We start from the raw sequence: 27511 nt of genomic DNA on the forward strand, positions 1-27511 counted from the left end.
GCCGATCCAGGACCAAAGGTGGTTGGTTCGAATCCCGGTGTTCCATATGGTCCCCCGTGCCTGCCAGGAGCTATTTCTGAGCAGACAGCCAGGAGTAACCCCTGAGCACCGCCGGGTGTGGCCCAAAAACAAAAACAAAAACAAAAAGAAGTTGCCCCTAAGGGTTCAATACTGTTTATTATATGGTATCATTTTTGGGGCTCCAGAGACTTGTCATGACTTTCTTTACTGGGCAATTCTGACTCATGGTTTGCAATAGTAAACCATGTACCCTGTGGCAACCTCTGAACTTGGTTGCAAGCTAGATGCAGCCTGTCCAAACCCTGACTGTCCACAGGGCTTTCCCTCTTGTCGACACGAATCTCACACAGCTCATGACCTGGTTTCTTGGCACTTACTTCCCACCTGACAACGAGAGAAAGAAAGTCTAAGATAGGAGTTTTTAGGAGTCTTTGGAAATTTCATCTGGGAAGAGAAAATTTTCTCTACTGATGTGAACATCTCTGGGTCTCAAAGGCCAACTGTGGGCTGATACACAAGGGTGTGACTCAGGACATGCGTTCTTTGGGAGTTGTCATAAACACAATATTTATACCTCACCAATTAATATCCAATAAATAGAGATTGCATAATTGTCCACTAATCTCCCTTCATTCCATTTCTAGGGTCAGAAGCTCCTCATCTTCCCCAATTCAATTTTTTTTTTTTTTTGGTCTTTGGGTCATACCCAGCAGCACTCAGGGGTTACTCCTGGCTCTATGCTCAGAAATCGCCCCTGGCAGGCACAGGGGGACCATATGGGATGCCGGGATTTGAACTGCTGTCCTTCTTCATGAAAGGCAAACGCCTTACCTCCATGCTATCTCTCCAGCCCCTCAATTTTATTTTTTAAGCATCTTGGTGGGGGGCATATCTGGCCATGCTCAAGGTTTACTCCCGACTCTGTGCTCAGTCCTGGGAAGGTTTGGGAGACCATATGGGAGGCTGGAGATGAACTCAGGTGAGATACATGTCCTGTATACTGTACTATCTCTCTGATCCCCTCTTCCCAATTTTAAGAGAAGTTTCATTTGTTAGCTCCCCTTTGCAGCTTGATGTTGCATTTGATTAAGGTCTAGTCAAACCAAGACAATTTTGAGGAATAAAAAGTGGTTTTAAAGCATAGATCTAACGTCTAGAAATTAAAACAAAGACAGTGGTGAAGGGCTTCAACTCTACTCAGAAATTTTTTGTTTTTGTTTTTGTTTTTGGGCCACACCCGGCGGTGCTCAGGGATTACTCCTGGCTGTCTGCTCAGAAATAGCTCCTGGCAGGCACGGGGGACCATATGGGACACCAGGATTCGAACCAACCACCTTAGGTCCTGGATCTATCTCTCCAGGCCCTCTACTCAGAAATTTTAATTAAGCAGAAAAAGAAATGATAAAGTACACATTGGTTGATCTTACAAGAGTAAGAAACTCCAATATTTTGGACCTTGTTGATGCAGGAAAGTGAGGTGGTAACTTATTGATCTTTTTTAATTTGCATTTCCCTAAGAATAAATGACAATAAACTTTTTTTTCATGTAAGTTTTGAGTCTCTCTACATCTTCTTTGTGGGAATGTCAATTCAATTCTTTTCCCCAACTTATATTTGGGGGGGGGGTCTATACCCGGTGGCACTCAGGGGTTATTCCTGGCTATGTGCTCAGAAATGTATCCTGACTTAGGGACCTTATGGGGCCATAGGGGACGCCAGGATCAAACCTAGGTCCTTCCTGGGTCAACCGTGTGCAAGGCAAATGCCCCACCTCTGTGCTATTGCTCCAGCCCCATGTTGTTGTTTTCTTGTTAATTTTTGTGAGTGGCTTATGTATCTTAGAAATCTTTTTCAGATGCATGAGTGTGACCATTTTCTCCCAGTTAGTAGAATAGCTCTCTATTATGATAATTTTTTCTTCATTTAAACACCATGGTTACAAGGTTGTTCAAACTACAGTTTTTTTTTTTAACAGATAAAGCTGTTCATGATTGAGTTACAGTATGCAACATACAACGACCTTCACCCACTAAACAATGAAATAATGTCAAGTTCCCCTCTCACCCTCCCTGATGCCCTTTTCCTCCTACCCACCTTCCCCAGCCTACCTCTGAGACAGGCATCCTATCCCCCCCCTTCACCACCACCCCCCCCCCCCGGTCTCTTTCTCACACACACATAAACACACAATGTGGTTTGCACTAATGCTAATGAAAGGATGCTATGAGGGCCTGGAGAGATAGCACAGCGGCATTTGCCTTGCAAGCAGCCGATCCAGGACCAAAGGTGGTTGGTTCGAATCCCGGTGTCCCATATGGTCCCCCGTGCCAGGAGCTATTTCTGAGCAGACAGCCAGGAGTAACCCCTGAGCACCACCGGGTGTGGCCCAAAAACCAAACCAAACCAAACCAAAACAAAACAAAAAACAAAAAACAAAAAACAAAAAAGGATGCCATGAATATCTCTTTTGTATTACACCCTTCTCTACTCTAACTGCACTCTCTATTCTTTATGGCAAGCTTCCTACCATGACTGGTCCTCCTAACCCTCATCTCTATTGTCTCTGGAATCATCCCTACACTGCCTTTTATTCCCCTTATATCCCACAGATGAGTGAGATTATTCTATGTTTATCCCCCTCCCTTCGACTCATTTCATTCAGCATTATACTCTCCATGTCCATCCATATATAAGCAAATTTCATGACTTCATTTTTTCCCTAAAACAGTATTTCATTGTGTAAATGTACTAGTTTCTTTAGCCACTCATCTGTTGTTGAGCACCCGTTTACTTCCAGATTCTGGCTATTGTGAATAATGCTGCAATGAACATAGGGGTGCAGAGGGCATTTTTTTAATTGTTTTTGTATTCATAGGATATATACCTAGGAGTGGTATTGCTGGACCATAGGAGTTCAATTTCCAGTTTTGAAGGAAATATCCACATTGTTTTTCAGAAAGGCTGGGCTAGACAGCATTCTCACTAGCAGCGAATGAGAACCCCTTATTGCCCATATGATAATTTCTATCCCCTCCTTCTTCTCTTGGCTGGTCCAGTATCCAGGGTTCACATATTTGGTCATTTGTGCCAGAGATGACAGGGATGGTGGCCCCAGGAATGCTGGGTTTGCTGATGACTATGTAGGGTGGTGCTGAGAAGGAGATTAATGGGTTCACATCTGATAGGCATAAGCACTACCACTGAGTCACTTGGAGTCACTGAATTAAATTTAAATTGAATTTGGATTGAATTTGAATTGAAGTTTTAGGTGTGCAAAAGCTTCCTGTTTGGTGTGATCCTAATATTCCTTTTATTTCCCTTGGCATTGGAGTTTAATCCTTGAAAGTCAGATTATGAAATGATTTGACTATTTCTTTTTTTTTTTTTTTTTTTTTGGTTTTTGGGCCACACCCGATAACTCTCAGGGGTTACTCCTGGCTATGCGCTCAGAAGTTGCTCCTGGCTTGGGGGACCATATGGGATGCCGGGGGATCGAACTGTGGTCCGTCCAAGGACAGCGCAGGCAAGGCAGGCACCTTACCTCTTGCGCCACCGCCCGGCCCCAGATTTGACTATTTCTTTTTTTAATTTGTTTGTTTGTTTTTGGGCCACACTCGTTGATGCTCAGGGGTTACTCCTGGCTAAGCGCTCAGAAATCGCTCCTGGCTTGGGGAGATCATATGGGACGACAAGGATCAAACCTCAGTCCGTCCTAGGCTAGCGCTTGCAAGGCAGATGCCTTACCTTTAGCGCCACTGCTCTGACCCCCAATTTGACTATGTTTTATTCAGTGTAGTTTGTGGTTTGGGGCAGAACCCTCAGGCTTTTCCTCTTTGAATTAACTTCTGTGTGAGATAGTGACGCTGTTTCTTTATTTTGCAGTGCTCCTATTACCATTTATGGAACAGATTTTTTTGGGGGGGGGGAACAGATTTTTATTCTCCCTTCAGTGTTCTTAGGTTCTTTATCATAACTTAACAGTTTAAATGTGTGAGGATTCAGCCAGGGCTCTCAATTCTATTCCATTGATCCATGCATCTGTTTTCATTCCAATACTACACAGTCCATCTTACTATTGCTTTTTAGTCATGTGTGTGTGTGTGTGTGTGTGTGTGTGTGTGTGTGTGTATCTCAGAATGACTTTGACTATTCAGGGTCTTTAGTGGTTACATACTGCTTTCAGTAAAATTTGTTCTAGTTTCTTGAAGAACAACATTGAGATGTTGGTAGGAATTGCATGGAACCTATATCATGCTTTGAGCAGGATGGCATCTCATGAGTATGTAGTATCTTTCCATTTCCCGTGTCCTCTATTTTCTCAGTGACATCATTATCAAGGTCCAAGTGAGTCATCTATGTTCAATTCATAAATGATACCTCACGCACTCTTGGGAAAGTAAATTGGTTCAGCTTCTTTGGAGAAGAGTGCTGAGGTTTCTCAAAATATTTAAAATAGACCTACAGTTTGATCCAGTAGTTCCACTTCTAGAGAAAATCTTACCTTTCGCAAGAACATGGGTAGAACTAGAGGAGGTCAAAAAGAATTAAATAAGCCAGGAGGAGAAAGACAAATATTGCAGGCTCCTATGCATGTGTGAAAACTAGAGAAGTAAAGCAAAGTAACAGATCAAACAAAATAAGAGCAAATCCTTGGACTCACACCACACAAACAAGGTTCTAGAAGTGAACAAATGTAGAGTTTGAAAGTGGGGCAGGGCCCAGTGTGCTATGGGAGAAAGTGGGATATTGCTACTTTGGTGGTGTGAGAAGACAATTTTTGGAAGGGGTGAGATACTATATTTTTAAATTATCTATGGTCATGCAAACCAATATTCCCACACTAAAAATGGTAGAGAAATAGGGTCTGGAGAGATAGTAGAGCAGATAGGACACTTGCTTTATACTTTGATCTCCAGCACCCCTGATAGTCTCCCCTCAATCACAGCTAGGGCCAATTCCTGAGTATTGCTTGGTGTGGCCCTCCAAAATATATATTTAAAGAAATAAATGCTAAAAGGTAAAAAATAAATCAAAACCCTTGAGATAGTTTGGTTTTTGCAATTCATGTTCCCTTCAAAGTTCAGAAAAACTAAGAGTTGTTTTTAAAAGGTCATAAGATTATTTGAGATTCAGAGGCTGGAGCGATAGTCAGAGGGGAAATCATTTGCCTTGCATGTAGCTGACCCAGGTTCGATCCTTGCCATCCCATATGGACCCCCAAGCCTGCCAGGAGTATTTCCTGAGTTCAGAGCCAGGAGTAATTCCTGAGCATCACTGAGTGTGGCCCAAAAACAAAAATTAAAAAAAAATTTTGAGATTCCTAGAAAAAGAATAGCCTGTGCTGGTGTTTATGCCTCTTCTCAGACATCCTTATCATTATCATCCTCACCTCCTGAATTGGCTAAAAATTCCTGGTGAAAGACAATGACTTACCCAGGAAGGAAAAATAATTGTGTATGTGCTTAGAGTGTTTGAATTTTATGGATGTTTCCAGATGCTGAATCTTTATAGCTCTCCTCACACTTCTCCCCTCTCTTTCTCCTGCCAGGAAAAGCACCGATGCCCAGACCTGGCTACAAGCCTCAGGAGCCTAATGGCTGCAGTTCCTATTTCTTGGGCCTCAAGGTACCAGAAAGTGTATGTACCACCATTCTTTGCTGGCGTTTTTGGAAGGGTGGTTGTTAGGATACACGTGGCAGAGCTCAAGGCTTTCTCCAGGCTCTATTTTTCAGGAATCACTCCAGGAGGTGCTGGGGGAAGGGACTATTGGTTGCCAGGGTTGGCATTGTGCAAGGCCAGCACCTCCCCTCCCCTAGTCCTATCTCTCTGGTCTTGGCAGCCACCATTGCCAACATCAGTCAAGCTTAGGAGATCAAACAGGAGCTTTCTATGAAGCAGATGTGACAAGTTTGACTTATTTCAATTAGAGTATGAAATACAGCCCCCAACTGTTTTCCATCAGTACAAGCTGATGGAGCTCCAGGAAGTGGGGGTTTGACTTTATGTTGGCCATGTCAAATCAGCTGTTTGAAATGCTAATGACAGAAATCAGCATACATGCATATGCAAACACACACACACACACACACACACACACACACACACACACACACACACCCCTATTCCCCCCACATCTCCAGTAATAGGCAAGCATTTGTCATCACACAGTTAATATCTTAAACCATCAACCTCCTGGAAAAAAACAAGTAGCACATTGTTATACATTTTCTATTCAAGATCTCTTGGAGCTCTTTCTTTCTTAGCACTTTCTTTTAGAAAAGAAGGCTGATCTAAAATGTAAGTGGAGAAATTTCATAACTAAGCTATGAGGTTGGATGGTATATTTGGATAATCAAACTGAACTTTGCTGGTAATTCAAAAAATTTCCTTTGTAATAATCTTCTGAGCAGTAGGTTTATGTTTCTAAAGAAAATACTGTTCACCTATGTGGGATTGTGTATGTGTGTGTGTGTGTGTATGTGTGTGTGTGTATGTGTGTGTGTGTGTGTGTGTGTGTGTGTGTGTGAGAGAGAGAGAGAGAGAGAGAGAGAGAGAAAGAGAAAGAGAAAGAGAAAGAAAATGAGAGAGAAAGAGAGAGAGGAAGAGAGAGAGGGATAGAGAATTTTGATCGGCTATTTCAGCTTAGTGCTAAGGTTCACTCTTGACTGTGCTTGGGAGATGATGAGGTTGGGGGGATTCAACCCAAGACTCCTCCCACATTCAAAGCAAGTATTTTATCTCTTTGGGTTTTCTCTTTGGCCCCCATTTTGCACCTTGGGAAAAGACTCTTTTCCTCAAAACAAGGCTCTCTTCATTTGTCTGAAACTTGCCCTAACAGTTTCATTGGAAGAGGAAACTTGTCTATTGGCTAGCCTTTATATTAATAATAAATAGCCTCGAAAACTAGTTCAAAGGACTAACACCTGTTTTGTGAGAGATCCAAGGCTGATATCTTGCACCATACGGTCTCCTGAGCAATACTCTAGGAGTAGCCCCTGAGCACCACTGGGTATGACACCAAACCAAATAAATGTGTACATATGCATACATATATTTATATATATAACTTACTAAAACATATGCATATATACCTAGGGGATGCATAGCTCTGGGGTTGGGGTACAAACATCCCATGAAGAAGGACCTGGTTTGACTCCTGACATTACCAGAGTGGTTTCTGGTCCCACCATTGCTGGGTCTTGGCGGTGTCCTAAGGCTGGCCTAGCACTGACCTTTCCATCTGGTTGGCCAAGAATTGCTGAGTTGCCATTGAGCCCCTGAGACTGCTTAGAGCACCCCCAATATATGTGTCTATGATGCCTCATGGGAAAGTATCCCTTCACCACTGTACTTCCAACCTTGTCCAAATAATCAATAATGTGCTTGAACAAAGAAGAAAGATAATTTTTCATAATACATTCATGTTAGAAAAACCATACGTAAAAAAAAACCATATGTTTCTGACTAATATATTTTCTTTCTTTTGGGAATAATGTTCTTTTGTTTGCAGGCTTAAATATTATTTAGAACTAGTTCAAGAATTTCCAATCTGGGGCCCGGAGAGATAGCACAGCGGCGTTTGCCTTGCAAGCAGCCAATCCAGGACCAAAGGTGGTTGGTTCGAATCCCGGTGTCCCGTGCCTGCCAGGAGCTATTTCTGAGCAGACAGCCAGGAGTAACCCCTGAGCAATGCCGGGTGTGGCCCAAAATTCAAAAAAAAAAAAAGAATTTCCTATCTGGTTGAATTGAGTAAGAAATAGCTTCTTGGCTCATCTAATTCTAGTTACTTTTTTTATGATATAGTTTTAGGTTTAGGATTTGTTGTTGTTGTTGTTGTTGTTTATTTTTGGACCATACCCAGTACAGCGACACTCAGGGGTTATTCCTGGCAGGCTCGGGGGACCATATGGGATGCTGAAGATCAAATCAAGGTCTGTCCCGGGTCATCCGCAAGGCAAGGCAAATGCCCTACCACTGTGCTATCATTCCAGTCCCATAGTATTAGTTTTATGGTGAGGGATACAAAAGACTTTACTTCAAGAATTAGTTGATGAGGATTTAACCCAGAATTGCAGAGCCCAGCCTTTTGCTTTGGCTGATGAATTATATTATTTGTGGTGCAATAATGTATCTTCCTCCTACTCTCTTTTATTTTCTTTATTCTCCTCCTCCTTTTTATTCTCCTTCTTTTATCCCTTCCTCTGTTTCTTCCACTTCCCCTTTTTTCCTTCCCCTACTCCTTTCTAGAATTTTCCTTCTAATGCTATTTTAAACTACTCATATTCTGTTTTAGGTGGCCTTAGAACAAAGTTCAAGTAAGCGAACATGTAAGAAAACTCAAATCTGTATGGCTATATTTATTGTTTAGTTCTTATCCATTACTGAAACCAAATTTTCACAATTTCCAACCAAGACCAAATAATCAGAAAAATGTAAAAGATTCTAAGATGGTCTTCTGACAAACTTACATTATTTCAACATATTTTATATACCATAGACCTCTCTTAATTACCAATTTCATGTTCCTTCCTTCTTTAAAAGTCTTTATAAAATCAAGTTACTTTGGAGGCCTTGACTTGATTAGTTAGAAGGAATTTCAAAATTACCTTCCCTTCTCACTAGATAAAATGTAGACATCCATCCATCCATCTGTCCGTCCATCCATCCATCCATCCAATTTCCCTACTAAGCCTGAAAAGATTAAACAAATTGATATATGCTCACATATAATTTACTTATTTTACATTCAAAATATACACCCACCTCAAATAATTTACCCTCAACCTTCTTTCAAAATCTTTAAGAGGCCAGAGAGATAGTATAGTGAGTGAGCATGGTGTTTACTTTGCACAGGTTAAACCCAATTTGACCCCTGGCACCTCATATTGTGCCTTGAGTACTTTCAGGAGTTATTCCTGAGTGAAGCCTCATCCCCCACCCTTTCTCCCTAGGTAACTTGACTTTACCTGCAAGACCCCACCCATTCCTGGGAGGGGTCTTGGAAAAGGTAGATAAAGCCTTTGACCCAGGGGTCTGGCCTTTTTGGGTCTTTGCCCTTTTGGTCTTTGACCAGCATGGAGGTCAAAGGGAAGATGGCTGAAAGGAGTTAAGATGCAGAGCTAGCAAAGAATGGCTGTGCTTGAAAGGTTATGATATAGGCCACACACATGTGGTGGATAGGGCATGAATAAAGATGATGCTTCCTGATGCCTATCTCTGGATGAGTCTGATTCCACCATTCACCTAAACCTGGGACCCGATAGCTGAATGGGGGTTGCAGAGCCATGTGGCCTGGGGTGGCAGAGAAAGATCCATCCACCTCCATCCAGCACCATCATTAATTATTTAATGCTACACCTGAGCTTATCTGGGTGTGACCCCAAAATAAAAATAAATTAAAATTTCCCCAAAAGAAAGAGGAGAAAAATCAAGGGTCATCCAGAGTTATTACACTAATAACTAGAGTAGACTTGAAAAATAGTATCCTAGAATGATTAAACTTGCAGAAAACTAAGTATTCTGTTGAGTCATCATTGTTTGTGAATCAATCTGAATCCGTGGCAAAAATATGAGACCTGGCTAGTTCATACTCAGGGGGACAGGCTGCCTAGGATTAACAATCCTTTCTTTATGGCATCTTTTCCCTTCACTTTCCCCAGATGACCCTGGGCATTCCAGCAATGACCAAGTGCTGCAACCAGCTCGATGTCTGTTATGACATTTGTGGTGCCAACAAGTATCGCTGCGATGCAAAATTCCGCTGGTGTCTTCACTCCATCTGCTCTGACCTTAAGCGGAGCCTGGGCTTTGTTTCCAACGTGGAAGGTAGGGATTTTTTTATTTTTGGGACTGCTTTTGGGAAGGGGGACCACACCCGGCAATGCTCAGGCCTTACTCCTGGCTCTGCACTCAGGAATAACTCCTGGCAGGATCAAGGGGCCATAGGGGATGCCGGGGATTGAATTGAGGTCGAGAACATGCAAGGCCAGTTCCTTATCTACTGTGCTATTGTGTCATTTTCAAAAATAGAAATCTTAAAGATATTGCCTTGTAAAGATTGCATTTTGCTCCAGTTTTCACAGAAAAATGTAGCCCAAACCCCTTCTCTCAAAGAGACCACTAGAACTCACTGAACTTGCCTTACAAAACTGATGAGTACAGGAAAGATTGAAGAAGAGCAGGAGAGTTAGTAAGGGTAACAGGCCTTTCTCTTGTATGTAACCAACCCAGCCTGATCCCAGTCCTGTGTATGGTCCCCCAAGCACCACAGGAAGAAACTTCAGAGAACAGAACTCTGAGTAGCCCCTAAGCACTGCTGGTTGTGGTCCCCCCCACTTCATCCCTCCAAAAAAAGGGGGAAAGAATGAAGAAAGTTGAATTCAATTTTTCATGAAAATTCTTGCTGTTTTGCTCAGGAGCTTCTGGCATCTTTCCTGGATTGGCTGGGTTGTGCTAAAGCCTTCCCACAGGTAGAAAAATCTGCTCTTTTAGGCTGGACAAAGAGTTGCCCAGTTGGCTTTAGGTGGCCATTCCATGATTGAATGATTTTCCAGATCCAGCGTGGCTCTGTGTAAAGGCCCTTGATTTGCTTTAAGCCCTTAAAAATTTTTTATTCTCAGTCAGGGGAAAATTTTATAAAATCTATTTGTGTTGGTGTAGGTCTTCATGTATATATATATATATATATATATATATATGTGTGTGTGTGTATGTGTATATATACATATATATGTATATGTATATATATATATATATATATACTTGAGGATGGTATGGTGAAACAACTGCTGTGTCTGCATATTCCAGTTCTGAGTTAACAGCCCTTTTTCTTTATCCACCTTGGACAAGTCTGAATGCTTCCATTTCTGCAGCTAGGACATTGCATCCATTGCATCTAGGGATGAGCATATGGCTTTTTAGACAGTGAAAGTTGAAAATTCAGGCTGATAGAGAGCTGGCCTCAGGTGACTGAGAAAGGAAGCAGTTAAAAGAATTGTGGAGGGTCACAGAGATAGCATGGAGGTTAGGCGTTTGCCTTTCATGCAGAAGGTCATCGGTTCGAATCTCTGCATCCCATATGGTCCCCTGTGCCTGCCAGGAGCGATTTCTGAGCATAGAGCCAGGAGTAACCCCTGAGCGATGCCAGGTGTGACACCACCCCCTCCCCCCCCCCAAAAAAAAAAGAATCGTGGAATCTTTTTCCTAGGTTCAGAAGTGGTGCTAGAGTGAATGTGTGGAGGCCAGAAAGCATGAATAATTCCTTAGGCTCAGAGAGGGGTTTTAGCCTATATGTGCTCACAAGGAGAGACATACCATGTGAGATCAAGTTACTCCAAACAGTATCCTGTTGACTCATTTTCTTAAATACTTTTAATTTTTAAAACGATGCTTTTTTGGCTACACTTGGCAGTGTCAGGAGTTACTCCTGGCTTTGATTGGGGTACCATGGGATGATGGGAATTGAACTTGGGTCAGCTATGTGCAAGGCAAATGGGCAAATGCCTTGCACATAAGTGCTATCACTCTGGCCCCTAAAATATCTTTTTGCTATGCCACTTGCCTGCCTTCTGAAAATTAATGAAATCTCTAAGTCCCATCTAATATATTCTCCCCTTAAGGACCAAATAGATTTTTAATACTATCTGAATCTGGTCATTTTTACCTGTGGAAGTCCTTCCATAAACTTCTCTGATTGGAATGACAGGCAAGTTTCTGAAACAGGGAGCCAGAGCAACAGCACAACAGCTAACCCAAGTTCTATTCCTGTGTTACATGTGAAAGTATATTATACATTTTTTTGGTTAATTTTTGTAAAGGGTATAAGAAAGAGTTCCACTTTTCTTCTTTTCTGTCCAGATATATAAATATTCAACACCATTTATTGAAAAAAAAAAACATCAAATTGTCTTTGCATCTTATGAAGAATCTATTGAAAGCAGAATTTACTTCAAGAGTATTGATCTGAATTGCTAGAATTTTTTTTAGTAAGTCTTCAATTGGGGAATGTCCTTCAACTTTGTTATTTTATTTATTTGTTTTTTTATTTTTGTGGGTTTTTTTTTTTTTTTGGCCACTCCCATTTGATGCTCAGGGTTTACTCCTGGCTAAGCGCTCAGAAATCGCCCCTGGCTTGGTGGGACCATATGGGACGCCAGGGGATTGAACTGCGGTCCTTCCTTGGCTAGCGCTTGCAAGGCAGACACCTTACCTTTAGCGCCACCTTGCTGGCCCCAAACTTTGTTATTTTTGTTAATCTAGATCTTTTACATTTCTATTTAGATTTTAGATTCAGTTCATCAATATCTTCAAGAAAGGCAGTTGGGGGCCGGGTAGGTGGCGCTGGAGGTAAGGTGTCTGCCTTGCAAGCGCTAGCCAAGGAAGGACCGCGGTTCGATCCCCCGGCGTCCCATATGGTCCCCCCAAGCCAGGGGCGACTTCTGAGCACATAGCCAGGAGTAACCCCTGAGCGTCAAACGGGTGTGGCCCAAAAACCAAAAAAAAAAAAAAAAAAAAAAAAAAAAGAAAGGCAGTTGGGATCCTCATAGAATTTTTGCTACAACAAGTTGAGGACACTTGACATCTTAATAAAATTACATTTTCTGGTGAATGGTCATAAATGTCTATTTATGTAAGTTTTTAGTCTCTTCCAAACAGATTCTAATTTTCAGAATAGAAGTCTTTTTTTTTTCAGAATAGAAGTCTTATACTGCATATATAGAAGTTATTTGCAAGTATTGTGAATGGAAATGATTTGTCAATTTCACTTTCAGAGAATTTGTTACTAACAGAAAATTGCAATTGATTTTGACATATTGATCTTTTATTTTTTCGGCCCACACCCCTTTGATGCTCAGGGGTTACTCTTGGCTAAACACTCAGAAATTGGCTAGTGCTTGCAAGGCAGACACCTTACCTCTAGCGCCACCTTGCCGGCCCCGACATATTGATCTTTAAATGTTTAATTTTACTTTATTTTATTTACCAGTCAACATTCCTCTTCTTTTTCCCTCTTGATATAGCTGAGGCATGTCCTGACTCCACCCCAAAACTGCCACTGTGATTTTGATCTTTATCACCTTATCAGTGTCTACTTGTTATTGTTTTAAAAAATCCTCCCCTATTTTTCCCATTCTTCAAAATAAGCCTGAAAAATCCTTTCTTGCCCCTATTCTCCTCCAGCATGTCTCTCTTTCTGTGCTTCGCCTCGCATTTACTTCATCACATTCAAACTGAATTTGAGGGAAGGGAAATGATTCAATTATTCAATTCAATACTTTTCCAAAGTCTTCCATGTTGAGTTTTTGTCCTCTAGACTTGCTGAACTTGTTTGTTCAGTTTAAGAGATTATTTTAGTGGCTTATGTAGGCTTTTCTATTTATCTGGGTTTTCTCGTATATAATCTTACTTTTTCAGTTGAATAACGTATCTTTTCCTTGCCTAATTGTCCCAAGCTAAAATGTCCTGTGAAATGTTGAGGAAGTGACAGAAACAAGCATGAATACCTTGTTCCTGATCTTGAAGGAAAGCTTTCAGCCTTTTACCACAAACATGGTTGCTCACTGTGGTACTTTTCAGATGAATGTTATTTTTTTGTTAGGGTTTGGGTTAGGGTTAGGATTAGAGTTAGGGGTTAGGGTTAGGGTTAGGATTAGGTTTTGGGTTAAAGTTTAAAGGGTTTAAAGGATTAGGGTTTGTTTGACTTAGATTTAGTGTTATGGTTAAGTTTAGTGTTGGGTAACAGTTAGGGTGTTAATGTCAGGGTTATGGATGTTGTTAGTGTTAGGGTTACAGTTAGGTTTAGGGTTACAGATAGTTTTATGTTTAGGGTTAGGGTTAGGTTTTGAGTATTAGGGTTGTTGTTAGTATTAGGTTTGGATTAGGGTTATGTTTAGGCTTAGGGCATGGCCTAGAGCTAGGGTTAAGATTAAATATCTTTTAACTTTTTTTTTTTTTTTTTTGGGCCACACCCTGTGACGCTCAGGGGTTACTCCTGGCTATGAGCTCAGAAGTTGCTCCTGGCTTCTTGGGGGACCATATGGGACACCGGGGGATCGAACTGCGGTCCGTCCTAGGCTAGCGCAGGCAAGGCAGGCACCTTACCTTCAGCGCCACCGCCCGGCCCCCATATCTTTTAACTTTTAATCACCATGTTTTTTGTTGTTGCTTTTTGTTTCTTTTTTTTGTTGTTTTTGTTTTTGTTTTTGGGTCACACCAGCAGCACTCAGGGGTTACACCTGGCTCTACACTCAGAAATCGCTCCTGGCAGACTCAGGGACCATATGGGATGCCAGGATTTGAACCACCATCCTTCTGCATGCAAGGCAAATGCCTTACCTCCATGCTATATCTCCGGCTCCTTAATCACTGTTTGCAAAAAAATTTTATACGATTAGTCATAACATGTACACTACTTTCACCCATGTGATCTATCCACTACTCAAATGTCCCCTCCATTTTCTTCTCCCACCCACCTCCCCTGTCTATTTCTCAGACAGGCATTCTGCCTCCCTCCCTGACTATCACTCTCTGGGGATGATTCTGTGGAGGTCACAGCCTGCAGTTTCACACAAGAAATCAGGGTAAAAAGTGCTTTTTTTTGGCCAGTACTGTTGAGCAGCTTCTTGGATCTTACTGAGACAACTAAGCTTCTTTTCTGCTGCTTCCCGCTACTTATATTAGCCAGACTTTAACATAAATCATCTGAGGGTCAGGGTTGATGTAATTAAGGGTACTTGTGCTAATTAACTCAGAAAAGATAAAAGAAAAAAGTAATTTTGCATGTGTATGACAACATTTGTCACTGTGGTTAGTACTCTAGCTGCACTCACTGCTTTTTGTGGCAAGCTTCATGTCATGAGCTGGTCCTCCCAGCATTCAGCTCTATTGTCTCTGGATATTACTGACATACTGTCTTTATTTTGGGCGGGGGAAATACACCTGATGATGCTCAGGAGTTATTCCTGGCTATGCGCTCAGAAATCACTCTGGGCTAGGAGGATCATATGGGACTCCAGAAACTGAACCAGGTCTGTCCTGGATTGGCCATGTGCAAGACAAATGCCCTACAGCTGTGCTACACTCCCGTCCATCCTATTCTTTTGTAAAAAATTTTATTTTATTTATTTATTTATTTTCTTTGGTTTTTGGGCCACACCCGGCGGTGCTCAGGGGTTACTCCTGGCTGTCTGCTCAGAAATAGCTCCTGGCAGGCACAGGGGACCATATGGGACACCAGGATTCGAACCAATCACCTTAGGTCCTGGATCGGCTGCTTGCAAGGTAAATGCCGCTGTGCTATTTCTCCAGGCCCTGTAAAATTTTTTATTTTATTGAAACAATTGTGATCAACAGAATACTTCATAGTTGAATTTGAGTTACACAATGAGTCAGGGCCCTTCTCACCACCTTCTCACCACCTCAACCTCTCTCCATCAATGGCCCCAGAGTACATCCTATACCACTACCCTTTGCCCTCTAGCCTGCCAGTATAACAGCTCCCTTTAAGTTTATATTGTTAAAGTTTAGGTTCCTTGATTCTATTATCACTGACTTTGGCTTGGATATTTAGTTCTGTGGTTATTTATTTTCCCACCAATGCATCTGAGACCACTTGGCTTTTTTTGATCCTTTCTTCTTAGTTTTATAAAAAAAAAAAAAATGTGTGAATATGTGGTAAAATAAAGTTATCCATGTCCCAAGATTCTATGAAAAAGCCCTAATTTATAAGATAAAAGTTTTAAAAACCCAATGAAATAAAAAGGTGTGTGTGGCAGGATTTTTTTGTTTTGTTTTTGCTGTTTGTTTGTTTACAAAGACACAGCAAAATATGGAGAAAATAGAAAGGAAAAATCTTTGGCCTAAAAGCTTCCTGACATAAGACTATCTACAGGCCCCAGGCATACTAAGTTATCTAAACCCAAAATCTTTCTCTGTGGTCCCAGTAAAAATTCTTCACAATCATGATTGTTGCAGCCAGGTTTCTGTAGAGATCCTGATTTTTGTACAGCTCTTATGTCAAAAAGTCAGGGTGACAACAGAGTGTCTTCTGCTTTCATCTAACCGTTAGGTGGCAATGCATGGAACTTTGCCCCGAAAGCAAGTTGTTGCTGTTACCAAGTTGTTACCAAGCTGTTACCAAGTTGTCAGGGTGTCGTACCCATTCTGGAGCAAATTGATGTCAGGATAGCATTTTTAGAAGACCAATTCCTGATGCTGGTGTAGAAAATCATGTTGGTTCCATAGATGTAATCTAAGGTTCAGGGGTGAATGGTCAATGTCTGATCTTCTGGAACCTAAGCCTAGTCACTATGAGAAATGTTCAGGGTTTAAAGCCCTACTACAATATAGAATTTATGCGTTCCTTCCCTATTAGATAAGAACTTGTTTCCACACATAAGGTTTCCCCATTTTAATGTGCCTATGCAAAAAGGAACAATGTCACATGGGACTACTCGTGCATATGGAAGTAAAAATAACAAGCCAAAGAATCCCAATATCCTGGTTCTAACATGAACTCGGAGCACAAGAGGGATTTATCTACTAGGATTTTCTACTAAATAGATCCCCCCAAAAAGACTGGGGAAAACTGCTGCTACATAAGAATATAGACAATAAAAATCATACCTATTAAGGAAATACATCTAAAGAAATATTTGAAGGAGATATACATGTCCCTTTAAGTCTTTTGAAATGGACTGGAGAGGGATAAAATCTGGAACACAGCTTCAGCCTGTGACATTGTCTTGTGGAGTCTAAAAAATGGCTCCGAGTGAGACTATTCTATCTCTATTCCTCTCACTCTGCCTCATTTCACTCAGCATAATATTCTTCATGTCCATCCATGTATAGGCAAATTTTATTACTTCATTTTTTCTAATAGCTGCATAGTATTCCATTGTGTAAATGTATCAGTTTCTTTAGCCACTCATCTGTTATTGGAAACCTGGGTTGTTTCCAGATTCTGGCTTTTGTAAATAGTGTTGTAATAAACATAAGAGTGCAGAGGGCATTTTTGTATTGTGTTTTTGTGTTCCTAGGAGTATTATTACTGGATTATATGGGAGCTCAATTTCCAGCTTTTTTAGGAATATCCATATTGTTTTTCAGAAAGGTTGAACTAGCTAGCATTCCCACCAGCAGTGAATGAGAATTCCTTTCTCCCTGCATCTTTGTTTTTGTTCTTTGTGATGTGTGCCAGTTTCTGTGGCATGAGATGATACCTCATTGTTTTTATTTGAATCTCCCTGATGATTAGTGATATGAAACTTTTTTCACATGCCTTTGGCCATCTGCATTTCTTCTGTGAGGAAACATCTGTTCATTTCTTTTTCCCATTTTTTGATGAGGTTACATTTTGTGTATGTGTGTGTGTGTGTGTGTGTGTGCGCGTGTGTGTTGTGTTAAGTTCTCTAAGTATCTTGTATTTCTTGGATATTAGCCCCTTATATGATGGGTTTTGGGTGAATAGTTTCTCCCATTCTATGGTGTCCTTTGTACTGTTTTCTTTGTTTCCTTTGAGATGCAGAAGGTTCTCAATTTAGTGTAATTCCATTTGTTTATCTCTGCTTCCACTTCTTTGGACAGTGATGTTTTCTCTTTGAAAATGCCTTTAATCTCAATGTTATGGAGTGTTTTACCTATGTGTTCTTCTATATACCTTATAGTTTTAGGTCTGATATCAAGGTCTTTAATCTATTTTGATTTGACCTTTGTGCATGGTGTTAGAGGTCTGAGTTCACTTTTTAGCATGTGGTTGACCAGTTGTCCCGACACTTATTGAAGAGATTTTTCTTGTTCCATTTTGCATTTCTTGCCCCTTTATCAAAGATTAATTGATTGTATGTCTTGGGGTCATTCTCTGAATATTCAAGTCTATTTCATTGATCTGTGGATCTTTATTTCAGTACTGTGCTGTTTTTTTTTTTTTTTTTTAACAACTATTGCTTTGTAATACAATTTAAAGTTGGGAAAAGTGATGCCTCCCATTTCTTTCCCCAAAGGATTGCTTTAGCTATTCGGGGGTGTTTGTTCTTCTAAATAAATTTTAGGAGTACTTGATCCACTTCTTCGAAGAATATCATGGATATCCTTAGAGGAATTTCATTAAACCTTTGGGGACTATTGCCATTTTAATAATGTTGATTCTTCTAATCCATGAGCAGAGTATAGGCCTCTATTTCCTTGTGTCCTCTTTTATTTCTTGAAGCAGTGTTTTATAGTTTTCTTTCTATAGGTCCTTCACCTCTTTAGTTGACTCCAAGGTATTTTAGTTTCTATGGTACTATTGTGAATGTGATTGATTTTTGTTTTGTTTTGTTTTGGGGCCACACCAGGGGTTACTCCTGACATGGTGCTCAGGAGTATGGCTTGGGGGACCATATGGGATGCCAGGGATCAAACTCAGGTCCTTCCTGGGTCAGCCACATGCAAGGCAAAAGTCCAATCGCTGTGCTATCGCTCTGGCCCCAAGGTATTGATTTTTAATGTCTAGTTCTCTATCATTAATTGTTTATAAAAAGGCCATTAAATTTTGTATGTTAATTTTGTAGCTTGCCACTTTTCTATATAAATCTACTGTTTCTAGAAGCCTTTTGGTAGAGACTTTAGCATTTTTTTTTTGAGTAGCTATGTTTGCAATCTTGCAAGAGGCAGAGAAGTGTGACATTTGAACTCAGTGAGACGAGTGTTTGGTATTTTTAGCTTTTAGTGACTAGCATTTTTAACTATAGCATCATGTCATTTGCAAACAGTGAGAACTTGACTTCTTCCTTTTTTATCTGAATTCCTTTGATATTCTTTTCTTTCCTAATTGCTATGGCAAGTACTATGTTGAATAGGAGTGGAGAGAGGAAGCAGCCTTGTCATGCCAAATTTTAGAGGAAAGGCTTTTCGTTTTTCCCTTTTGAGTATAAATATTTGCCATGGGCTTGAGGTAAAGGTATTGACTATATTGAGAAAAGTTCCTTCCATTCCCATATTGTTTGGTTTTTATCATGAATGGGTGTTGGACCGTATCAAATGCTTTCTCTGATTCTATTGATATGATCATTTTTGTTTGGTTGGTTTTGGGCCACACCTGGTGATGCTCAGGGATTACTCCTGGCTATGCTCAGAAATCACTCCTGCTTGGGGGACAATATGGGATGCCAGGGGATCAAACTGCAGTACATCCTAGGTACATCCTAGGATAGCATGATAGCACATAGCAAGGCAAATGCCCTACTTCTTGAGCCACCACTTCAGCCCCATGATCATATGTTTTTATTGATATGGTATATTACATTGATTGACTTGCATCTCTGAAATTAATTCTACTTTTTTTTTTTGGTTTTTGGGTCACACCTGGCAGCACTCAGGGGTTACTCTTGGCTCTACGCTCAGAAATTGCTCCTGACAGTCTCGGGGGACCATATGGGATGCCGGGATTTGAACCACCGACCTTCTGCATGCAACACAAATGCTTTACCTCCATGCTATCTCTCCGGCCCCTAATTCTACTTCTTGATTAGACTTTGGATCCTGTTTGCTAGGATTTTGTTGAAGATCTTTGCAATTGTGTTCATCAAGGCTATTGGTCTGTAGTTCTCTTTTTTGTGGCATCTCTTTTGATATCTGGGTATGCTTTTGGTATCAGGGTAATATTAGCTTCATAAAAACTATTTGGGAATATTTCTGTTTCTTCAATTTTCAGGAAGAGCTTAAAAAGAATTGGCAATAGGTCCTTTTAAAAAGTTAAAAAAAATTCAGTAGTGAATCCATCTTGGCCTGGGTTTTTATTTTGGGAAAGACTTTTTTGATTATCATTTTGATTTATTCAATAGTGATAGGTTTGTTCAGATATGCCTGAAATGGATTTTAGATAATTATTGGAATACTCTTCTATTTCACCTTTGTGTGTGTGTGTGTGTGTGTGTGTGTGTGTGTGTGTGTGTGTGTGTGTTTGGTTTTTGGGCCACACCAGTTTGATGCTCAGGGGTTACTCCTGGCTAAGCGCTCAGAAATTGCCCCTGGCTTGGGGGACCATGGGGACCATTGGGGGACATGGGGGGCAGGGGGAGGGATCAAACCGCGGTCCTTCCTTGGCTAGCGCTTGCAAGGCAGACACCTTACCTCTAGCGCCACCTTGCTGGCCCCACCTTTGTGTGTTTTTAATTATGAAAAAGTGTTGGCTTTTTCTTGCATCACCACGAGTTAATCTTTTTTTTTTTTTTTTTTTTTTGATTTTTGGGTCACACCCGGCAGTGCTCAGGGGTTACTCCTGGCTCCACACTCAGAAATCATTCCTGGCAGGCATGGGGGACCATATAGGATGCTGGGATTTGAACCAATGACCTTCTACATGAAAGGCAAACACCTTACCTCCATGCTATCACTCCAGTCCCACGAGTTAATCTTTTTTTTTTTTTTTTTTGGTTTTTGGGCCACACCCTGTGACGCTCAGGGGTTACTCCTGGCTATGCGCTCAGAAGTTGCTCCTGGCTTCTTGGGGGACCATATGGGACGCCGGGGGATCGAACCGCGGTCCGTCCTAGGCTAGCGCAGGCAAGGCAGGCACCTTACCTCCAGCGCCACCGCCCGGCCCCAAGTTAATCTTTTAATTTTTGTCTTTTCTTCTACTGGCATAGTGTATTAAATAATTTTTAAAATAATAGACCAACTTGTAGACTTAGAATAAATCCTGTTGTTCATGAGATAATCTCTTTACTATTCTGTTGAGTTCTGTTTTCTAGTATTTTGTTGAGACTATGGTTCCTACTTGTTTTGTGTGTGTGATATCAGAGTACTGAACTCATCAAATGAACTGAAAAATGATCTTTCATATCCAAAATTTTGGAAGTTGTTTGGAAAGAACTAGTCATTCTTTTTTTAAATGTTTGGTAAAAGTGACCAATTGAATTCTAGCAGAATTGAATTTTAATAATTATAAAATTATAATTTCCAAGTTTAAGCTTGAATGAGTAACTATTTGTATTCTCTAGAATCTATTTATATTTTCTGTGCCTGCTTGAGTCATTTTAAGTAGTTTATGATTTTTTGCTATATCATGATTAAGTAATCATAAATGGTTAACATATATGTGATGTTTATGATTTTTGTAAGATTTTATTCTTTCGGGGCCGGGCGGTGGCGCTGGAGGTAAGGTACCTGCCTTGCCTGCGCTAGCCTAGGACGGACCACGGTTCAATCCCCCAGCGTCCCATATGGTCCCCCAAGAAGCCAGGAGCAACTTCTGAGCGCATAGCCAGGAGTAACCCCTGAGCGTCACAGGGTGTGGCCCAAAAACCAAAAAAAAAAAAAAAAAAAAAAAAAGATTTTATTCTTTCAAAATGAGTTGTATAATTTTTTTGTTGTTGTTTTTGGACCACACACGGCAGTGCTTAGGGGTTACTTCTGGCTCTGCACTCAGAAATTGCTTCAGGCAGGCTCAAGAGACCATATGGGACACCGGGAATCGAACCTGGGTCTGTCCTGGGTTGGCTGCATCCAAGGCAAATGCCCTACCACTATCTCTCCAGCTCTGAGTTGTATAGTCTTTGACATGTAGTTGTTCTGTTTATAATTTTTTTAAAATCAGTAATGATGGCCTGCATTCATCCCTGAATTTAGCCACTTGAATTTTCTTTGTTGTTGTTGCTTTTGGGTCAGATCTGGTGATGTTCAAGGGTTAGTCCTGGCTCTGTGATCAGGGGTCATTTTTAGTGGTGCTCAGGGAACCCTATGGGATGCCAAGGTCAAAACTAGGTCAGCCATGTACAAGACAAATACCCTTTCTGCTGAGCCATTACTCTAGGCCTTTCTTTCATTTTTTTCTTGACCAGTCTAGCTAAAATGTGTCAATTTTATTGTTCTTTTCAAAGAACCAACTTAAAAGTGTTGATTTCACCATTTAAGGTATTTGATTCAGTAGTTTTTTTTTTTTATATATTTGAACCATTCGTTTAATACAATCTAATTCCAAAGCACCTTTTTTAGTTTACAAAGAAACTCCACACCACTATTATATCTCATGGCCCTTGACCTCGTTCCTGTCATCATTCATTCTCTCTGTCCCTATGATCTGTCAATATGAGTTCATATAAAAGTGATCATACGTGGCCCATAAAAAACAGTTATAGTGAAACATGTACTTCATTTTTTCATGATAACTGTAGAACTTTAAAGGGGAGGTAAACTTTCCTGAGAACATTTACAGAGGGGCAGACACCCCTTTTGGGGCTTCCATATTACCATGGGGGTTACTCTCATCAGAGTGGGACACACTATCAGTATATCTCACTCTTCTCATCTCCAATCTCAGAGCCTTCAGTTGGATCTCTTTTCCTATTAGAATGGTTGACGAACAAGTCCAAAATATTATTATATTTTTCCTCAAGAAATGGCTACTCATCACACTTTTTTTTTTTTTTTTTTTTTGGTTTTTGGGCCATTTGAGCCCGTTTGACACTCCTGGTTATGAGCTCAGAAATCGCTCCTGGCTTGGGGGGACCACATGGGATGCCAGGGAATCGAACCACAGTCCGTCCTAGGCTAGCGCTTGCAAGGCAGACACCTTACCTCTAGCGCCACCTTCCCAGCCCCTCATCACACTTGTACAGGGAAAGTTAAAAGAGGCATAACTGTGTGGCTGAGGGAATATTTTGGCAAAAATGGTCCATTGTAATTTTACACAGAGTGAGCATGGTGATGTGAGAAATTCTTATTACTATTAACCACAGTTTTGTCTGGAAACCTATACAAGGAGGAGAGGGAACCCTCAAGTATATTTTGTTTCTTGGGTTGGACTAGAGCTTCTCTTAAAAAAAAAAAACAAAAGCTTCTCTTAAAGATATATCTTTTATTTATTTTTTGGGTCACACCCGGTGGTGCTCAGGAGTTACTCCTGGCTCTTCATTCAGAAGTCGCTCCTGGCAGGCTGGGGGACCACATGGGATGCTGAGATTTGAACCAGGATCTGTCCTGTGTTGACCACGTGCAAGGCAAACACTTTATTGCTGTTCTATTGCTCTGGCTCCCAAATATATATCTTTTAAAATGCAATGGTTTAAGTAGAGGTTGTCAAGAACACTGTAGGCCTCAAAGTATAGTGAGGAGAAGAAAAGAAATTGAGTGGAAGAGAAATACAAATATGAAAGGAAAGGGTTAGAGGGCCAAGTGGTTTCAGGTACGTCGGGGATGTTAAGAAAGGACAGAACTGGGGCTGGAGAAATTACACAGCAGTAAGGCATTTGTCTTGCAAGTGGATGACCCAGGACCAACAGTAGTTCGAATCCTGGCATCCCATATAGTTCCCCGTGCCTGCCAGGAGCAATTTCTGAGCATAGAGCTAGGAGTAACCCCTGGGCCCCACTGGGTGTGACCCAAAAACCAAAAAAAAAAAAAAAAAAAAAAAAAAAAAAAAAAGGACAGAACTAAATATATAAGCCAGAATCAACAACAATAAAATTATGAGCACCAAAGTTTGACAACCAAACTTAAAGAGGTACTTAAAAAAAACAAACTTAGGGGCCCGGAGAGATAGCACAGCGGTGTTTGCCTTGCAAGCAGCCGACTCAGGACCAAAGGTGGTTGGTTCGAATCCCGGTGTCCCATATGGTCCCCCGTGCCTGCCAGGAGCTGTTTCTGAGCAGACAGCCAGGAGTAACCCCTGAGCATCGCCGGGTGTGGCCCCCCAAAAACCAAAAACAACAAAAAAAAAACAAAAAAAAAAAAACAAAAAAAAAACTTAAAAACAAAAAACAAACTTAAAACCGCTGGGAAAGGGGTTGGTGGCATGGAATGAACTTTGGAAACATTGGTAGAGGGAGGTTGACATTGGCGGTGGGATTAGTCCTGAAACATTGTGTGTCTAAAACTCAGCTATGAAGAACTTTGTAAATCACAATGATTTAAAATTTAAAATATATTAAAAATTATGTCTTTTAAAAAATTCTAGCTTTAGGGGCCAGAGCGATAGCACAGCGGTAGGGCATTTGCCTTGCACACAGCTGATCTAGGATGGACCTTGGTTCAATTCCTATACGGTTCCCCAAACCAAGAGCGATTTCTGAGCTCAGAGCCAGGAGTAACCCCTGAGCATCATAGGGTGTGGCCCCAAAAAGAAAAACAAAGCAAAAAACCCCCACAAAATTAAAAAAAAATTCTAGATTTGGATTACTCTGGCTAGCATGCCATTCTTGAACATACATTTCTTCTACCAAGTGACTCTTAGTTTTTGGTGCAATTCTTTCTTTCTCCCTGTAAATTAACCCTTGCCTTTCTCTCCATCTCTTTTAAGTAGCCTGTGATTCTCTGGCTGATACCGTGTTCAATACCGTCTGGACTCTGGGCTGCCGGCCCTTCATGAACAGTCAGCGGGCAGCCTGCATCTGCGCAGAGGAAGAGAAGGAAGAGCTCTGAGGAAGAAGAGTTTGCTGCCTGCCTGGATTTGAGCGACACCAACCAACCCAGAGACCCATCCTGGGGATGGAAGCAGGCAGAAGTGTCTCATTCCTTCCTCCCAAAGGTGGGATCTCCCCAACCAGGGGAAAGGAAAGGCCCTACAAGGAACTGATAAGCAAGTCCTGGCCTCCAAGAAAACTGAACCAAAGACATGGAGTAATTCCATGGCGGTTTGGCTCCCCAACCACGATGCCTTTGCCTGGAAATTCACTTCTAAGTTTTACTACTGAATTCTAGGAGTCCTGGAACTGCTTTTTCCGTTTCTAAGGGAAATTTTGGAGAGTTTGGCCACTCAGGAAGCCAAATCTCACTTCTGCTCTGTTTCGGTTGCTAATAAGCATCTCATTTAATAAAATGTATTTTTTAGAAAAGCTGAAAAGAGACACAGACCTGCCATTATCACCAATATATTTCCATTTTACTCAGAAGAGAACAGACTCCCAATCTGTTAAGGGTCATCAGTGCCCAGAGTTATTTTCACTGGTGCTGACGAGAAAAAAGTAAATTGAAAGCTCACCTCAGTCAAGCCAATGGAACTAAGGGTCAAATGAAGTTAGATATCAGAGCTGCTACTAGTTTTTTTTTCCTTCCATGAATTATTCCTGTTTATATTCATTTTTACAGGGGTAGAGGCACGCCTGGGGTGCTCAGGACTTACTCCTTACTCAGCCATTATTCCTGGAGGGGCTCAGGGGATCTTTTGGGGTACCAGGATTGAACCTGGGTCAACTTTGTGCAATGCAAGTGCCCTCCCTGCTGTTCTATTGTCTAGCTCCTCCTGTCAATATTCTTTTTTTTTTTGGGGGGGGGCCACACCTGGCGATGCTCAGGGGTTACTCCTGGCTGTCTGCTCAGAAATAGCTCCTGGCAGGCACGGGGGACCATATGGGACACTGGGATTCGAACCAACCACCTTTGGTCCTGGATCGGCAGCTTGCAAGGCAAACGCCTCTGTGCTATCTCTCCAGGCCCAATATTCTTAATTACTACGGGAAATTAAGTAATAATAGTATTACTACATATAATAATAGTATCATGTTAAAATCTGGGAAGATTTTTATAAGTTGTGTCACTAAAAAGACCTAGGAACAGTCCCTTAAATATTATAATTAAGAGACAAATTCAGTCTCTGAAATGCATTTCTCAACCCTGACTGTGGATTAGGATCCCCTGAGCAGCATTCAAAAACAAACAAAAACAAAACAAAACCAAAAGCTTTTCTCCACAGTCTCTCTAGAATACACGTCTCTCTCCTCCTTCCTCTTCCCTCTTATCTTTCTAAATTTCTTTCACTAAAGGTATTTTGCTTCACTGAAAAAAACCAAGAAACCAGAAATAGGTTTTAGGATCTATGCCTGGTATTTTATGAAAGAGAACAAAGTGATTATAGTTCTATGAGAGGACAGAGAGCCATTTAAGGCCAGGGAAGACACATGGACAATACTGATTTATCTGAAAAGTCACTGAAATTCAGCTAGACTCACCCAGACTAAGTCTGTACCATGGACCAGAGCCAAGTGGTTATCACAATGACTGTAGGGCTCAGAGGCCTAAAATATGTGTCACTTGGGCCTTGACTGGAAACACTGATAACCCCCAATGCAGCTTTTTTTCTCTTCTCTTCTAATCCCACCGGTTTGTTTAGGAACATTTGGGACCATGGCTGGAGGTGATCTGTGGGGTGTAAAATGGCATGTGTGAGGGCTCCGGGTTGATACTCAGCACCAAAACCATAAAGTGTTTCTTCTAAGCATTTCTTTTTCTTTTTTCTTTTTTTTCTTGTCAGCATTTCTAAAGAGAAAAGGAAGGGCCTGAGCAATAGCACAGCCGGGAGGGCATTTGCTTGGCACATAGCTGACCTGGGTTGTATCTCTGGCATTCCACAGGGTCCCCTGAGCCTGCCAGGAGTAATTTCTGAGCACAGAGCCAGGAGTAACCCTTGAGTACTGTCAGGTGTGGTTCCAAAACAAAAATAAATAAATAAATAAATAAATAAATAAATAAATAAATAAATAAATAAATAAAAAGGAAAGAAACAGGGGCCGGAGAGATAGCATGGAGGTAAGGTGTTTGCCTCACATGCAGAAGGTCGGTGGTTTGAATCCTGGCATCCCATATGGTCCCCTGAGCCTGCTGGGAGCAATTTCTGGCATAGAGCCAGGAGTAACCCCTGAGCGCTGCCAGCTGCAACCCAAAAACAAAAACAAAAACAAAAGGAAAGAAAAAATGATTTTTCTGATCTTATGTACTACCAAACAATATATTAAAATACAAAGAAATTGGAGCCTAAGGGCCCGGAGAGATAGCACAGTGGTGTTTGCCTTGCAAGCAGCTGATCCAGGACCAAAAGTGGTTGGTACGAATCCCGGTGTCCCATATGGTCCCTCGTGCCTGCCAGGAGCTATTTCTGAGCAGACAGCCAGGAGCAAACCTTGAGCATCACCGGATGTGGCCCAAAAACCAAAAAATAAATAAATAAATAAATAAATAAATAAATAAAAATTGGAGCCTAAGAGATAGAACAGCAGGTATGGTGCTTGCCTTGCACATGCCTGACCCCACTTTGATCCAGCATGGCCAGGAGTGACAGTTCCTCTCAATAAAAAAATAGATATAATTTACCTTTGTGGTTTAGGATATTTATTTCAGTCAAGTTTATTAAGCACTTACCAAATAGAATATGACAGAATTGTATAGCCTTTACTCTTCTTTTGAGAATATATAAAACATCAGATAATAACAAGGCAAATGAAACCAAATTTAAATTTTTGTCTATAATCTAGTCATTGAACCACTTAAATAGATATTATACAACTACCAACATTTATTAGTTATAAAATATTTTCACTTGCGGGCCCGGAGAGATAGCACAGTGGCATTTGCCTTGCAAGCAGCCGATCCAGAACCTAAGGTGGTTGGTTCGAATCCCGGTGTCCCATATGGTCCCCCGTGCCTGCCAGGAGCTATTTCTGAGCAGACAGCCAGGAGTAACCCCTGAGCACCGCCGGGTGTGGCCCAAAAAAAAATATTTTCATTTGCAAGATATTAAAAC

At 41.1% G+C, this 27511-nt stretch overlaps 1 protein-coding gene across 1 annotated transcript in view; it reads left to right on the plus strand.

Moving 5' to 3' along the window:
• Positions 1 to 24478, plus strand: part of PLA2G12B (phospholipase A2 group XIIB) — a 41615-nt gene extending 17137 nt beyond the window's left edge. Inside the window, exons 2-4 of the mRNA XM_049789229.1 lie at positions 5570 to 5658; positions 9681 to 9846; positions 24296 to 24478. Coding sequence (XP_049645186.1) covers positions 5570 to 5658; positions 9681 to 9846; positions 24296 to 24417 — 377 coding nt within the window. The 3' untranslated portion in view covers positions 24418 to 24478. The remainder of the gene's footprint in view (positions 1 to 5569; positions 5659 to 9680; positions 9847 to 24295) is intronic.
• The last annotated feature ends 3033 nt before the right edge of the window (positions 24479 to 27511 follow it).

This window comes from Suncus etruscus, chromosome 15 (genome assembly GCF_024139225.1).
Source record: "Suncus etruscus isolate mSunEtr1 chromosome 15, mSunEtr1.pri.cur, whole genome shotgun sequence".
Lineage (NCBI taxonomy): Eukaryota > Metazoa > Chordata > Mammalia > Eulipotyphla > Soricidae > Suncus > Suncus etruscus.